The sequence below is a fragment of the Girardinichthys multiradiatus genome, chromosome 22 (genome assembly GCF_021462225.1).
Source record: "Girardinichthys multiradiatus isolate DD_20200921_A chromosome 22, DD_fGirMul_XY1, whole genome shotgun sequence".
In the NCBI taxonomy this organism is placed as follows: Eukaryota; Metazoa; Chordata; class Actinopteri; order Cyprinodontiformes; family Goodeidae; genus Girardinichthys; species Girardinichthys multiradiatus.
Window position 1 is genome coordinate 21,928,213 of NC_061814.1, and position 17,254 is coordinate 21,945,466.

General features: G+C 37.9%; 1 protein-coding gene across 3 annotated transcripts in view; it reads left to right on the forward strand.

The window, feature by feature from the left end:
- Positions 1–17,254, forward strand: part of LOC124859212 (cGMP-dependent protein kinase 1) — a 116,405-nt gene that overhangs the window by 87,019 nt on the left and 12,132 nt on the right. For all 3 annotated transcript variants that reach the window (XM_047351851.1, XM_047351850.1, XM_047351852.1), the window contains 2 exons: positions 2,627–2,721; positions 12,111–12,176. In XM_047351851.1, the coding sequence (XP_047207807.1) occupies positions 2,627–2,721; positions 12,111–12,176 (161 nt within the window). The remainder of the gene's footprint in view (positions 1–2,626; positions 2,722–12,110; positions 12,177–17,254) is intronic.

The following is a 17,254-nucleotide window of genomic DNA, read 5'->3' on the forward strand; positions in this document are numbered from 1 at the left end:
TAACAGCACAACAGAAAATGGCTTATATTTGAATTTAATTCTTTATATATTTGAAACAAAACACCAGCACCTGCTTACTCACTTCAGTTTGATAAAAACAGACGTAGGTCCAAAGCCAAAAGAAAAACAAAAAGTACTGTATACTGGCACAAAATGACATCAAGTCTAAGCCTCCTGTTGTTCCACATAATAAAAAGAAGCCTAACTGAACCTAATGCAGGGTCTGTTACTGATAAAATGGTTATTTAGAGTCCAACAACCTGCAAATAAAACTGTACATGAGATTGTTCAATGCAGCATAACAGAAATGCACAGCAACACTAATAAACATTTTGCTTACATTGTTCCATCTTGTCCGCCTCATTCCATCATTATAGGCTACAGGGAGTTTCCGCAAACTGCTTTTCCTGTAGCACCTCCACAAAATGGCTGTATGCATAGTGCTACAGCATGCTTTACAAAGTGCATTAATTCCACTAGTAAAGAACACACAGGAACCTTACTTATCAGCATATTAGCTTGTGCATACATTGTTGCCACTATAACAATATTATGTATCTGCCTTGCATTTAAATGGCAGGAAGATACTCAGCCTCAGGTAAATAATGCTCCAGAATTGCCTCCATATGCATTTGACACTGTAGCATACACAATGGGATCTCCAGCAAAACCAACCCAAGCAAATTTTTGGAAATGTAGAAATATTTTGCAGCATCAGTGTCCCAACTTTGAGATCCTATATTTCCCACGTGTACTATGTGCCACTGCAACAGAAGACATGCAAGTGTGAGTCAAATGTCACAGCAACGACCCAACAATGACACTGCTTAATCTTATGCTGTGCTATACAGATGCTCTGTCTGCACTAATCCAGATTTACATACCTCTGCCTGACAAATGCTCAGAGCAGCTTAAAAGTTGATTGATTTAGCTAAGGTTTTTGACAACTTAGGAGAACTCATAGCCATTTAATTTTTATTTCAAGATAATTAAGAATAGAAAAAAAAAATAAAAATAGAAATTGCCATAGCAAATATAACACCAATCCTGATTGCAAACACTGATTTTTAAGCTCTTCATCTCAACACACAAACACTGTACTAACAGGACACTCATCAAAAGCAGAAAACATGCTTCATAGACAGGACAGGATGCAATGTTTTGAAAAAAGTCTTCTTATTTAGACAGACGATAAACACATTAATTAATTCACGAGTATACATGGAAAGGCAGGAAACAGAGTGACAGAGGCTTAAGTGGCACTTTCAGTGATGTCATAATTTATATACAGTTGATTCTAGATACTTAAATAGTCTGTATAACAAGATATTTACTATTTTGTATCACTGTCTGACATTAGATCAGATTAAACATTTCCTATTTTAGGTCTGTAAGGACTGCCAAAAGTTATTTTGAGAATTATGTTTTGCTATCCTTATTGGCAATCCAGAATTATAACAATACACTGTTTAATAGAGAATGAAAGGTTTTGACTGATTTAATGTCAGACAGTGAGAAAAATACTGTTATGTATCTTTCTATGCAGTGTGTGTGTTAATATCGGGTTTAAACTGTATAGTGTCTTAGGTATTTACACAGTACACACTTTAAGAAAGATACCAGTACTTTACCAGTACCAGTATAGGAAAGTACGGAAATTGTAGTTTTTGACCCTCCTTCCTTCTTAAAATCAGAATATTAATCTTGTATTTTAATTAATATAAAATTATAAGTCACAAAGTCTGTGATTTTGATGTTAATATTGCTTTGAATCAACTAATTGCACAAACGTTGTTGTAATAACAAATTGTACTGAAAATATGTTGGAATCAATGATTCACTCTCAAGGTGACAAATTCCCAACACCATTGCCTGTAAAACAAACAGATGTGCTGTGTTCCCTGTGCTTCCTGTACCACTTCTTGATCCGAAACAGATGCAGCACAACTTATGACACAGTGCACTACACATTGATTCACTCATGAATATCCAGACAAAGACACAAACAAACAACTTACCAATACTTTCTGCTTCTCACATTTCTCATCGTGTTGGCATTACCATCTAACATACCTGTGTGACACACAGTTTGCTGTTTGGTTTACATTTTCACCTCCTCTACTTTCTCTCTTTGCATTTTCTCTGCCACGACAGGATAATACACGATCACGGGTAATTAGGCTGTCACTCAGCTGTTCACTGCATTCCACCACACTGACGCTGGATTTATGTTGCTCCATCTAATAGATGAAGACGAGAGCCCTCATTAGGCGAAACAATCATCTCCATCCGCTTCCTTGAAAATGTACTCTAGTTCACAGCAGAGTGCCATCACATATGTGCCATCTAGCTAATAAAGTAGTCAGCAGTGCCTCTAATGTCCTGCACCAAGAGAATAAATACCTGCTTGTGACAGAATATGCTCAAAGATATGTTACTGTTTTTTTCAATGTGATCAGAGCTAAACAATGTTTAGATTTGACTTTATATTGCAAGTTATTTGATCAGATGTTTTCTGTCTTCCTTTAGTTGCAAGACATTTTTCAGTCTCTAGTTTTTACCCATCTTCTTCTTGCTACATCCTGCTTACCTTTTACTCTCCCCTCTTATGCCCCTCTTATGGCAGGTTAATGTGACCCGGGAAGACTTACCAAATGGAGAGCCCCTCTACCTCCGCAGCCTTGGAAAAGGCGAATGGTTTGGAGAGAAAGCATTGCAAGGGTACAGTTATTCCCCATAACTCTGCCACTCTGAATTTTTATCTTCTGTTTTGCATTTCACCAGTCATATCCCTCCAATTTCCACTCATTCTCATAACTTTCCTCTCAGAATCACCTGCTTGTCGATATGTATCAGTACCTAGTACAGTCAGCCATGGCAACTGAGTGACAAAGCAGTGTTGTAAATGGTTAAAGGTGAGGGAAAGAAGCTGCATATTTGTCCACTTCTTATACTCAAGGCTCTTTGGCACTGAAACGTTTAGGCATTTGTCACAAATTGCTTCCAGTTTTTTATGTGTTGCCAAGTATTTTCCCATCTTGCTGCCTTCTTCTTGAGAGAAAGATACTTTTCCATCCTTTCTGTTCGTTAAAATACATTCCAGTACTTTTTGTGACTTCTTCCAACCAGTCTGTCATGGATGTGCATAAGACAGACTAAATGAGTGCAGTTTAGAGAAGCATTAAGAGCTCCTGGAGTAGACCATACTCCCTCAGTTGCAGAGGAAAGTACATGCTTTGCTGGGCCTTTTGACAATGAAGTCCACATCAGGTATTGAGAAATAAATGTTACCAAAAGTTTGGTCTCCAGCGTTGACACAGGGCTGGTGGATATTATCAGGAGAAGCATTGTTGACGACTTCCTTCAAAAGTTTGACTATCATCCCTGCAGTATTTTATGTGTTCAGCTCCTAGTTCTGACTGTACCACAGCCCAAGTTGCATAAACCCCTGTAAATATATAAACACTGGTGCTCCACATCCCTGTGGATGAGTATGTTAGGTAAAGCTTTGGAGGAGAAGTCTTCTAGAGTCATAGGCTTAACCACTGATCTAAAGTCTATCATTATATAAGCCCTTATGCACCTGAAAGGTCCTGGAAAATAATGTATCATTCAGTGCCCTTTTGGTCTCATAAGCAAACCAGAGACTGTCCATTGGGTGTCCTCAGATGTTCACTAGGTAGAACCAAACTAGTCCACCAAAAGACCTTATGACCCCAAATAATAGAGGACCTGACCTATAATCATTCTTTCAAGTGTTGGATGAATTCTTTAAGACCACAATGATGGTAAAACATTTGAAGCAAGATGGGACATCAGTCAGCTCCAATCATCTGTTATTGATCTTGGCGAGGACTGGAGTCAGGTGGTCTGTCAGTTTTGTATCAGAGGGGAACACTCCTTCTAGACCTGGGGCTTTGCTGATTTTTTTTGTCCAAACTTAAAGTATAAGTTAATTTATCTTTATCATGAATGTTGTCTGAGTGTATGGGAGTGAGAGGAGGGGAAGCACCAGAGGTGTGTTGCTGACTGCCACTGTGCGGCTTAGGGGTGTAAACGTTTGCACTAGCATTTTTCATGTCAAATTTATAATCAATGTACTTTATTTTCTATAGCTCTCTTCTTCTGGCCTTCTGTGATAAACTGGTAAATGTTATTGTATTGCTTATGGCCGGGCACATTTTTTTAAACCATTAAGATTTAAAGCTCTGGAGTGTTTGTTTTTATACCATCCATCTTAAAATGTTCTTACATTTGGTAAACTGTCAAGCAAACAAACAAAAACAAAAAAATAAATAGCCTTGTGCTTTATTGATTGAGATATACATCAGGGGAAATCCTAAAATCCAGTACAGTAAAGTCTGATTCCACAACACTGGAGTGAGATTTGAGTTTGAGTCCAGCAAGAAATGACATTTCTCACTCACGCTTAGTAAAAAAAAGAGTGCAAATAACAGCTCCATAACATTGTCAGGGATTATTAGTCTTGAATCTGGTCTAAAGATCTTCATCTGCAAGTCAACCCAATAAAGTGTAATAATGATGAAGCACAGAAAATGCTTCAGTCCTTGGTGTAAAATCCTAACAGCACGTGGCCTTGACTGTCTAATGAGACTTGATATTGAAAACTCTTTTATACAATGTGTTGTGTTTTAAAAATCTGTTGATCAAAGTTCTACAACTGATTTCCGGTTTTGTCTTATTTCAGCCAATTTGGATTTCTCTTACAGAACTATATTTAAAATAGAATATTTCTAACCTTCCTGCTGTGGATGGTAATTGATTTTTAAATTTAGTAGCAGAGGCGATTTCCCACTGTGTGAGAAAGAAGTCAACAAAGTTTTACAAATATTTTTAATTCAAAATAAAATCTTCAAAAGGTTAATCTATTTGTACTGTAATTACTTGTGCTGAAAAAATATTGGGGCGGATGTATCTTTTCATTACTTTTCCCCACTACATGTCAATATCAAATTTTATTGAGAACATTTTACAATGATTGCTAAGAGAAAACCTTTCCTGTATTTTTAAACAGTACAAAGGTGTAAAAACACAGTTAAATTCATCCCTTTTGGCGAAAAGTCAAAACAAGTGCATAATCATTGCACAACACAGATCTTTCTCAACCTCTGTCCTATGCCTAAAAATATAATTTACTACAGATTTAGTGACTAATCTGTACTGTTTTGCACCTACTACATCTATTTGATACAAACAGAAACACACAGGAGCAAATCATCCATTATGTTTTTCTGACATTCAAACTGCGTGCCTTCATTTGAAGATATTTTATTTGGACAATCTTTTCTCCTTTTTCTCACTTCCTTTCTTTATCGCGAGACCCTTGTAATAGCAGACATCTTCAAGCTGTCCTGGACTATTGTTATGGATTTACGATCTTTGCATTTCTGTAATGAACATGTCTAGTAAATATTTCATCAATACTGCTTTTAATAAAGAGTAGCATTATGTATCTGTGGGGGAAACAAATGCATAAAATATTCAGATATAAACCAAGATTTCCAACATTACACATGCCTGTGTCAGCGATATCTGTTATATAAACAAAGAACTTCTCACACATGGTTTAACATTAGGTTTATTTTAACATCCAGATACTTAGAGAACAACTCAGTGTTAAAAAATATATATATATATTTCAGATCATGTCTGACACTGAAGACTGATGTCTTCTCTTGCAATTTGTCCTGTGTTGTTATGATGGGGCTTTTCTGTGTTTAATGTTTTAACCAAACAGAGTGTAGAGGTAAAAAATAATCTCAGGTTTATTTTCTGTAACTAGTCAGACAGAAGAGGAAGATATGCATGCATGGAAATAGCCTCCATTATAAAAATCAATGGACATGCTGCCATCTGGTGGCCACTGAATGCAACATTTGTATAAAATGGGTTTCAAAGGGCTGCACGATGGCGCAGTTGGTAGCACTGTTGCCTTGCAGCAAGAAGAGAAGGTCCTGGGTTCAATTCCTGACCAGGGGTCTTTCTGCATGGAGTTTGCATGTTCTCCCCGTGCATGCGTGGGTTCTCACCAGGTACTCCAGCTTCCTCCCACAGTCCATGACATGCCTGTTAGGTTAATTGGTCACTCTAAATTGCCCTTAGGTGTATGAATGAGTGTGTGTATGGTTGTTTGTGTGTTGCCCTGCAATGGACTGGCGACCTGTCCAGGGTGTACCCTGCCTCTTGCCCATAGACTGCTGGAGATAGGCACTAACTCCCCCATGACCCACTATGGAATAAGTGGTAGAAAATGACTGACTGAGGTTTCAAACATGCATGTCTTTAAAACACAAGAAGCTTAGGCCAAAGCTAAAGAAGGATTATGTGGGGAAAAAATACCAGTTTATGTGGTGGTAAAGCACAACAGTGTTTACTTTTACCGGGAGTCCTGGAGCTACTGGAAGCAATGAGCTGACAACAGCTGGAGCTACACAGATGGCTAGACTTTCCCCATATGTTAAAAACTAATGACTGCAGGATATAAAGATGGCTAATTATTAAAATGTATGTGAGTCAGAGGAAGCATGATCTGGCGCAAGTGGGAGTAACATGTACGCAACACAAATATGATATTCTTTATATGAATGAATATGTAGTACTTGCTGTTAAATAAATAAAAGGATAGCAGCACTCCTGTCAACGGTGGACATTGTGAAATAGTCGATCCTAATGTAGAACTAATGTAGAAGTCTTTGTTGACTAACCAAATAGTATAAAACTGACAAGGCACAAAGGAAACAGGTGGAAAAAAGGACAAAAATCCAAGAGAATAAATACCTAGGAAATGATGTCAAATGAACATCAAGTGACTGCCATCAGCAACCACAACAAGATTATCATCTGGGATATCCAAAATTGTTTAAAGGTCAAACTTATCTTAGTTAATGTAAGCTGAATTTGAAAAGAAAAACAACAAAATATAAAAATATCTCTCATTACTGTAGCATTTAACATACAGGAAGTCTGAAAATGTTATATGTCTGTAAATGTAGTGTGTGTTTATATCTTATTTCATGTACAATCATATTTAATAAATTAGAATATTATTAAACGTAAATTTTAAACACAATTCAGTAGGTGAAGCATATTATATACATTTATTGCTAACAGACTGTTTTCAAGCCTTTATTTTTGTTAATTATGACAAGCCTTATCGGAATGTATATGTTTTTCGAGTGTAAGTGTAGTACTTACTTGACAAAAAAGATGTAAACTACTCTCTTCCACTGCCGGCTTTTCAAAGCATCTGAAGGCCTCCCCAGTCTTTGTTTAATGAAGGAAATCATACCATTTGCTTTTTTTATCCCAGCATCTACTTGATATTATGTTCATCTGACAGTCATCATGTCTTTTGTCGTGGAGTGTCTTGAGTGAGAGAAGCTTATTCAACGCTACCTTTGATAGACAAGCATGTCTTGGTTTATTAAATGGTGGAGATGCTGGCCGTCTTCGCAACAGGCTTTTGATCAGAGGGCTCTTCCAAAGAGTCATCCTCGTAATTGAGAGTTAACCGTGTGTGTTCTCGCTCATGAAACTGAATAGCCCCTACTCATCCGCTTTTCAATCTTTCTGAAGATTTTGTCTTTGATTTGTGAGAACAACATATTTACAAATCAAAATCTATTCTCCTGCTTGCTTTAATAGGTTAAAGCTTATGCCAGTGCTAGTGTAGGACACATCGGAAGAATAAGTAATGGTTCGTACTTTCTGTCATGAAGGAGTGAAGTTTAGACTGCAGAACAGATCGGTCAGTACTTCAAACAATATGTCCCCTTCTGCTGCGTGAATACTGTCTGTGTCTGCTGATCTCATTGACAGAAATGCGATGTCAGATTATGTTCAGACCAACAAAAGCGATCTCTTTAATTATCACCCTTAGCCAGGGTTAGTGTTGGTTTGTTGCCTCTTTCAGCCAAATTATTCTTTTTTGGATTCAAATCAATCAAAAATAGTTTACGATACATGTTGCCTAGTGCTCAGTTGGACACAAGGTGCTGAAAGGTCAAAAATAAATAAAATATAGCTGCAATGCTGATCTTATCTACTCCCTCTCAGAGATTTATAGATTCCAGCTGGCCCTGATGCTTATAAATACTCATTTGTGTCAAAATAACAGTTTTTGCATGCAAGACCAACCTATCTGTGATAAAAAAATAAAAAAAAGACATAAATTTAATGTCAGAGGTGAAGACAGTCAAAAAACAATGCTTCTTTTCCTTTGGCTTTTTAAAGTCTGATCAGGTTATGGTTATGTTTTAATACATTTTTTAACATACTAATAAAAGTTATGGCATTGTACTGTAGCAAAACATAAGGCAGAATCTCAATGTTTTTTCAACAGTCATGGAGTGCTTGTAACATTTTGCTAAGGTTTCCTAATATGGGCTTTGTTTGCAGCACAAAATACATTGCTCAAACATGTGAGCACAGCTGTATAGAATTATCTCATTCCTTTTGCTCCAAACCGTTCCATCTTATAAATCAAACTTCTGCTTTCTGCTGTTAACAACACTTTATATTTACATTCCTATTTTATGTCCCTGTCTGTAGCTCCTGGGTGTTAAACAGTTTTCTAAAACATCCCAAATATTTTTAGAGTGCTGAAGGCATTTGTTTGCATAGCGATATACACTGAGAAAGGGTCAATTCAATAGATATGCAAAATAAGGAATTAGGATTAAGATAGTTAAAACGTGGTCTTACATTGAATTGAACATTACAGGCGAAACTTTACAGATGGGGCTTTTATCTGTTATGGTTTAGATTCTAGGAAGCACATGAATGAATATAGCATTGTTTTAAAGCTGAACACATGTAGAATGTTTATGCGCACAAAGCTATGATTTGTTGCACAACTTTAAAACGCAACAAATCCTGCTGTTTGTAGTTGCATTTAACCAGCCTAAAATGCTGCACAGCAGCAGACATGTCAGCAGAATTCCCGATAAACAGTTTGGTCAAATATCAGCGCAGTCTGAATCAAACTAGATTTCCAGTCCGTTCAAAATAATATCAAAATATTTTCACAAATTTGAATATTTCTTTGCTTACTGCTGAATAAAGTAACAAAACATTATTTGTTTCTCTTGGTCAGAGCATACAGAAAACGTACCTACCTCTAACTTTAAAACAGAAGTACATACTGAACTGAGAATTAATTTTAGTTCAGTCTTCATCGTTTTCTTCATCTTCACATAGACATCTTAATGTTCAACATATCTAAAAATTCTAAATTAAAAAAAATCTCTTGCGTTTTTTGCTGATTTAATTTATTTTGTTTGCAAAAGTAGACATTTTGAAAAAAGAGGACAACATATGTTCTTTAAATAATGATAAATCAACATATGTTCTTTTGTGCCTAACTTCTGACCCCAGCTTAACTTTCCACCCTCCTGCCTTTGTGCTTGTATTTTCATAACCCTCTTTTCAGGACACCAGATCACCATCCAATTATCATGTTCATTGCAACCATGTGTGGAAATCCACACCACAAGCTCCTGTGTGAGTCTAAAGGGCATTTCGGATACAGCTGCTTTTAATGTTCTGGGTTCTTGTGCAAGTATGTTTGTCACCTTCCTAGTGCATTTCAATGAACGGATCGAAAGCCATTGAGGTTGCCTTAGACTCAGTAGTATTCAAATTAATCACAGTGACAGATATTGTTTCAGGATTATATTTCATAAAGAACATTGCCAGCATCAGTGCCAGGGCGATTCAGAGTTGTTTTCCTCAGCTGCAGTTGAGCAGCAAGGGACAGGTGTAAAACATATCTTGGTAATATGAATCTCTTATGGTCTCATTAGGTTCATACTCTAATGAACACAATTTCAAGATATCCATTATGTTACATTGTTTTGCTCTGTCACCATGGTTCAGTTTCTGATGACAATTAATTTACATAGTCAATCGTGGGTGGAATTGTTGCTCATTATGAGAAAGTAAAAATGTGTGAAGTGTGTGTGTGTGTGTGTGTGTGTGTTCTAGCATTTGTAACACTGTAAGGCCCATTTTTCCAACATATTCTACCTTGTGAGGACCCACTGCTCTTTATGGGGCCCAGGCTTTGGGCACCATAAGAAAAAGTGTGTGAATTGGTGTGAATCGAGTTTAGGTTAGGTTTAGGTTTAGGTTTAGGTTTAGGGTTAGGCCATAGGAATAAATTGAAAATGAAGGGAAGTCAAAGCAAAGTCGTTGTAAAGATAGACATACACAATATGTGCGTGTGTGTGGGTGTGTGCGAGTGATACATTGAATTTTGTATCAATATGTTAGCATTTTAAAAAGTTACCAGTGGTGGTTCCTGCATGAATGGTGCCCAGGGTAAGACCCCCCTTGTATTGCCCCAGTGCACAACTGCAGTTAAGACAATTTAAGAAATGCTGAAAGAGCACTTTGATTTAAATCAGATTACAGTATGTGAATCAGACACCAACTTGAGCATAGTCTCCCACTTGTGGTGTACAGTGATATTATCTTAGCTTATAGGGCTTAGACTATGTATATCTAAGCCCTATAAGTATCTTTGAATTGAATTGAATATCACAGAGGTGTGAACATTTCCATTATCTTGAATATGCAAACGAACAACCAAAACCCACCCAGCGAACAAGTGACAGGTAACTTTTTTATTTTGTTATTTTTGTTGTTTAATCGAACCTCTAAACTGGACATGCCAATCAAATTTTGGGCACAAATAAAAGGTAACTTTTTTTTATTTTTGCTTTATTTTTCTTTTATATTCCGTTTTTTGTGTTTGATTGGTTTAGCCTTTGTGGTGCCCCCACGCCTTGTCGCTCTGGTCAGAGAGTCATTTCAGAAGGCCCCTACTTACTGTCAGTTACTATACAGTTGTTTACAGCCATCTTAGCCTTTCAAAACTATTTAATTTTCAGCTGCTTTTGTTGTTTTGTTTCTATAGTAATGTAAATAGTGGCATGGGTGTGGAGACCAGACTCTGCAGAGTATTGTGTTGAGAACATAGATGCAGGTCACAGAAGCTTATCAGAAGTCAATATTCCAGAGTAGGCCGCATGATAGCTGGAGTACCCGAGTGGTCATCTGTTAATATATCCTTTATCCCTGACAAAGGCTGCCTGCCTCCCCTCTGCTCTGTTCTTCACTGACATCCTCACATTTTAAAATCTGTTTCCCTCACCAGCTGTGACCTTTTTCAACGGGGTCAGCAGAATGAGTGAGGCAGAATCTCTGTGTGTTTGAGAGTGGACAAGGAATGGGGTGGGGGGTGAGGTGGGGAGGCTGTGCCTGTGTGTGTTTAGACGAGGAAAAGCAGAGGCATGGGAGATGGCATGAAGAGGGATTGTCACCTCAGTTCATTGAAATAGGTCGCTCTATCTCTGGGAGTTCACAGCAAACACAGACAATGATTGTCAGTTACTGGTAGTACTTCAGCTGAATTGAATTTGCTCCCACTCAGTCAGGAACAACACGTGTTTTAACTTTGGATTTGCTGCCCATTTGGGATATTAGCTCATACCAACTACCTTAAACCTCTTTTTTAATCTTTTTTGGAAAGCGAAAGAGAATATTATAATCTGCTTATGGGACATTATCTGAATTCCCTATTTGTTGGGATTCCTACAGTTTATAATAGAGCTGACTCCTCTTCACCTGGACTGAAGATTTTTAATATTAGAGCACAGAGGTGTCTTTTGTTGGAGGGCTGCCCTTGGCTCTGTTCTGCTTTAAACTTAGAATTCATTGTTGTGGTTCTCCATGCACTGAAAATATTTCACTGTGAAAGATGGATTCTTGGAATACGGACTCAGAAGATTCATGTGACTGGGGCGACTCTTCTGAAGAGGAAGATGAACTTGGTGTCAAATATAATAAAGAGTAATGCCAGTTCTTCAGGGATGTGTGATGCCTGTTGCATACTTTCACTGGGTAGCAATTTAACTTGGAGTGAATGTAGTTGAATTAGACAATACATTTTAACTGTGTCCATTGTCACAGTTCTAACAAAGCATTTAATATTAAAAACAGTTATTTATTATTGGCCTTGCATTTTGTTATATATATAGCTGATTAAAAATGCTAATTTTGCTTTCTTTTTATTTTATTTTCTCCAGGGAGGACATCAGAACAGCCAGCGTCATTGCAGCAGAGGCAGTCACCTGTTTGGTTATCGATCGAGAGTGAGTTGTAATCTTTATTCTCTTTTGCACTGTTGGGCCCTTGAAAGAAGAAGAAAGTTGTGGTTATTCATGTAGGAATTAATTTATGCCATCTCTGGCTAGTTCATAAATTCTGCTTCTTCTTCTTCTAAGGTCAATAATCTGCATGCCTTAACCAATAGAAATCCTCTGTATACCCCTGTTAATGACCATACATTTCAAGAAACTAAAAAGGTGCATCTCGAAAAAAAATCACAATGATTTTCTTAATTTAATTTGGTTGATTGTGCCTTAAGTTCCACAGAAAAGTAGAAAATTACATAAAAACAACAAAAAAAGACTTTTTCATATAGCAATGTTATGTTGTGGTCAACAGAATCTTGACAAGGAGGGTAAGCCGTTAAAATGTCATTAAGAAGCTGTCTGCTAAGCTTATTAATGGAAAGTGAAGTGGGAAAGTTTGGTAGAAAAAAAGTGCACAACCAACATGGGTAACCACAGCCTTGACAGGATTTTGAAGCAAAACTTATTCAGGAGTTTGGAGGAAAATCACAAAGTTCGGACTGCAGTTATAGTCAGTGCTTTAGGAGCCACCATATCTATATCTATCCAAGACATGGATACTTATATATCACATTGCTGATGTTAAGCCACTCTTGGGCTAAGGAGAAAAATGACTGTACTGTTGCCTGATGGGCCAGATATCTATTTTAAATAGAAGTAGATGTTGTATATTATTTTAGTAATTAGGATCTCTCATTCTGGAGAAAAAAGTGGAAAGGCACAGAATCCAAGTTGCTTGAGGTCCAGAGAAAAGTTTCCACAGTCACTTTGTTTTATCAAGTACAAGCTATTTCCTTGTGCTGCAAAGCTTTATGGAGATGCTGATTTCCTCTTCCAGCAGGACTTGGCACCCACTGACAAAAGTACCAACACCTAATTTAATTACCATGGACTCACTGACTGACCAGCAAATGGAGTTTACCTATATCCTACAAAGAATCTGTGGAGTATGAACAAGAGGAAGATGAGAGACACCATGGCCAATAATGTTGACAAGCTGTAGGCTGGTATTAAATTAACCCAGGCTTCCCTATCACCTCAGCAGAGCCACAGGCTGATCACCACCCTGGCACGCATTGATCCAGTAATTCGTTTAAAAGGAGTCCCAACTGAGTACTGATGCATGTAGTGTACAGTACATTTAGTAGTCTGAAATTTTTGGATTAAAAGTAATTTTTTATTGGTCTAAAGAACTCTTTTTCTTTTCTGAGAAACTGAATTTGGGGTTTTCATTAGCTGTAAGCTGCAATCATCTAAAGTAAAAGAGATGGACAGCATACAACTCTGTGTGTATGAATCTATATTATTAATTGGCTTTAATTTTTGAATTGAGCTCTTAAAATAAAAGAACTTTTTAATGATATTCTAATTGACTGAGACTTCTCAGCTTCTGTGAATGACCAGGAAGCATAAAGCTCTAATTGTTCTCAATTTTAAACTCACAAACATCCCTCCAGTTTTGGTAGGAAGTATTACAGGTCACAATTGTTGTGTTTTTATCATGAATAAAAAGCAGATTTTTGAAATAAAGCCATATTAGTGTCATTAAATGTAGTGCATCTAAATCAGAACTTTTACTGTAGAAATTCTTTACTTTTCCTGGTTTGATTCTAGATAATTTGTGATATTTAAAAGAAGCGGCTGGCAAATGTGTTTGCAAATTGCAATATTTATAATATAAAAATAATGATAAAAAACATTTTTCTCATCTTTTTATTCTATATTAATACAAATGTTCACTATTAGTAATGTCAAATTGTGATTATGGCTACAACCAAAAATTGTGAACATGACCATATTTTTATCCCCTTTAGTCATTTCCAGTGTCCTGTGACTGCAAATAGCTAAACAAGTGATGATATTTTTTAGTGATATGTTGAATCCCCAAGCAGACTTGAAGACTCAAGGCAGCACGGTTGGACCATTGTAGTCTGAGCTAAATATGTGACATCACAATCTTCTGCAAATCTGACCAGCTCATAGATTAGATGTTTTTTAGCTCTAGTTGCCTTCTATTTCCAGTTTTATTTCTCCTAATAACAAAAACAAAGGTGCATTTTTTATTATTATTCTGCCTCTTTCAATTGTTGAGAATAGAAAAGCAGAGTAAGTTGGTGTCATCTTACCCAATACATCAACCTGGCCTTAGAAAACAGGGGCATAGTAAGGAAGTCATCTAGCATGAATGATTACCGCTGCCTGTCACACAAGTAGCAAATGCTTTCATAGCTCACAGAGCCAGACTTATGCCTGTGTCACCCACCTGTGTCACCTAGCTAGGCCGATTTTGGTGCAGGATAATTGTTTTTCAATCTCTGTAATTCTGCACGCTTTTATTCATTTTCAGCACACCCATGGATGCTTTAAAATGAAAGCAGCACAGCTTGAGTGTTAAGACAAGAATAGCAGCGGTAGTTGTGGGAAAGAGAGATGTTATAAACACAAGTGGCAGGGAGCTGCTGACTCCCTGCAATACACACATCGATCAGCCAAATATTAAAACAAAAGCTTCTCTTAGACAAAGTCGGCTAACAGGAGGTTTGGTCTTAAGAGGAGAAGATTCCAACCTTTTCTAATTAACAGTATGCAAACGAGCCTTGCCTTAAAACTGCCTAAGTTAGATGCATTTTATGATGATTCTTAATGATAATTTAAAGAGAAATATGCTGACAGAAAAATGGACCAGAGATATATGCAGCAAATATTTCCAAAATTGCAAGTGTGTGGGATTTTATTAGAGAGGAAATAAATTTTCTGGTCCAGAGTTAAACCCCTCGCTGCATTTATTGTTATAAGACATTAAAATAAGATTGTTGTCTTGTTTCTTTTAGTTTCATAGAATGTTTAATCTTAGCAAACAAATATACAAACAAACTACTGTGATTTTAAACCTTATGATAATTTACATAATGCCTACTGGCCTCGTCGCTCAACACTGCAGGTTTTTAATCATATAATTCAATCAGTCAAAAATGGATGTGCTCTCTACTTTTTGTCTCTTGACTCACTCACTCACTCACTCACTCACTCACTCACTCACTCATTCACTCACTCACTCACACATTCACTCACTCACTCACTCACTCACTCACTCACTCACTCATTCACTCACTCACTCACTCACTCACTCACTCACTCACTCACTCACTCACTCACTCATTCACTCACTCACTCATTCACTCACTCACTCACTCACTCACTCATTCACTCACTCACTCACTCACTCATTCACTCACTCACTCACTCACTCATTCACTCACTCACTCACTCATTCACTCACTCACTCACTCACTCATTCACTCACTCACTCACTCACTCACTCACTCACTCACTCACTCATTCACTCACTCACTCACTCACTCACTCACTCACTCACTCATTCATTCACTCACTCACTCACTCACACTCATTCACTCACTCACTCACTCATTCACTCATTCACTCACTCACTCAGGATTTTTTTTACCTCTTTGGCATAGATGAGCCTTCTCTACTCTTTTTAGAGGATCGTCTCTAAAAGCAGGCTGATGAATTTTTAATAGTAACTGTCAGTATTTTTATGGCTGTCTGTTCATTTATTGCTTGCAGATCACTTGCACAATACAAACTATACCTTACTGTTCCCTGTTACCTGAAGCTGTTAAAATATTACAGGTCCTTCTCAAAATATTAGCATATTGTGATAAAGTTCATTATTTTCCATAATGTCATGATGAAAATTTAACATTCATATATTTTAGATTCATTGCACACTAACTGAAATATTTCAGGTCTTTTATTGTCTTAATACGGATGATTTTGGGATACAGCTCATGAAAACCCAAAATTCCTATCTCACAAAATTAGCATATTTCATCCGACCAATAAAAGAAAAGTGTTTTTAATACAAAAAACGTCAACCTTCAAATAATCATGTACAGTTATGCACTCAATACTTGGTCGGGAATCCTTTTGCAGAAATGACTGCTTCAATGCGGCGTGGCATGGAGGCAATCAGCCTGTGGCACTGCTGAGGTCTTATGGAGGCCCAGGATGCTTCGATAGCGGCCTTTAACTCATCCAGAGTGTTGGGTCTTGAGTCTCTCAACGTTCTCTTCACAATATCCCACAGATTCTCTATGGGGTTCAGGTCAGGAGAGTTGGCAGGCCAATGGAGCACAGTGATACTATGGTCAGTAAACCATTTACCAGTGGTTTTGGCACTGTGAGCAGGTGCCAGGTCGTGCTGAAATATGAAATCTTCATCTCCATAAAGCTTTTCAGCAGATGGAAGCATGAAGTGCTCCAAAATCTCCTGATAGCTAGCTGCATTGACCCTGCCCTTGATAAAACACAGTGGACCAACACCAGCAGCTGACACGGCACCCCAGACCATCACTGACTGTGGGTACTTGACACTGGACTTCTGGCATTTTGGCATTTCCTTCTCCCCAGTCTTCCTCCAGACTCTGGCACCTTGATTTCCGAATGACATGCTGAATTTGCTTTCATCCGAAAAAAAGTACTTTGGACCACTGAGCAACAGTCCAGTGCTGCTTCTCTGTAGCCCAGGTCAGGCGCTTCTGCCGCTGTTTCTGGTTCAAAAGTGGCTTGACCTGGGGAATGCGGCACCTGTAGCCCATTTCCTGCACACGCCTGTGCACGGTGGCTCTGGATGTTTCTACTCCAGACTCAGTCCACTGCTTCCGCAGGTCCCCCAAGGTCTGGAATCGGCCCTTCTCCACAATCTTCCTCAGGGTCCGGTCACCTCTTCTCGTTGTGCAGCGTTTTCTGCCACACTTTTTCCTTCCCACAGACTTCCCACTGAGGTGACTTGATACAGCACTCTGGGAACAGCCTATTTGTTCAGAAATTTCTTTCTGTGTCTTACCCTCTTGCTTGAGGGTGTCAATAGTGGCCTTCTGGACAGTAGTCAGGTCGGCAGTCTTACCCATGATTGGGGTTTTGAGTGATGAACCAGGCTGGGAGTTTTAAAGGCCTCAGGAATCTTTTGCAGGTGTTTAGAGTTAACTCGTTGATTCAGATGATTAGGTTCA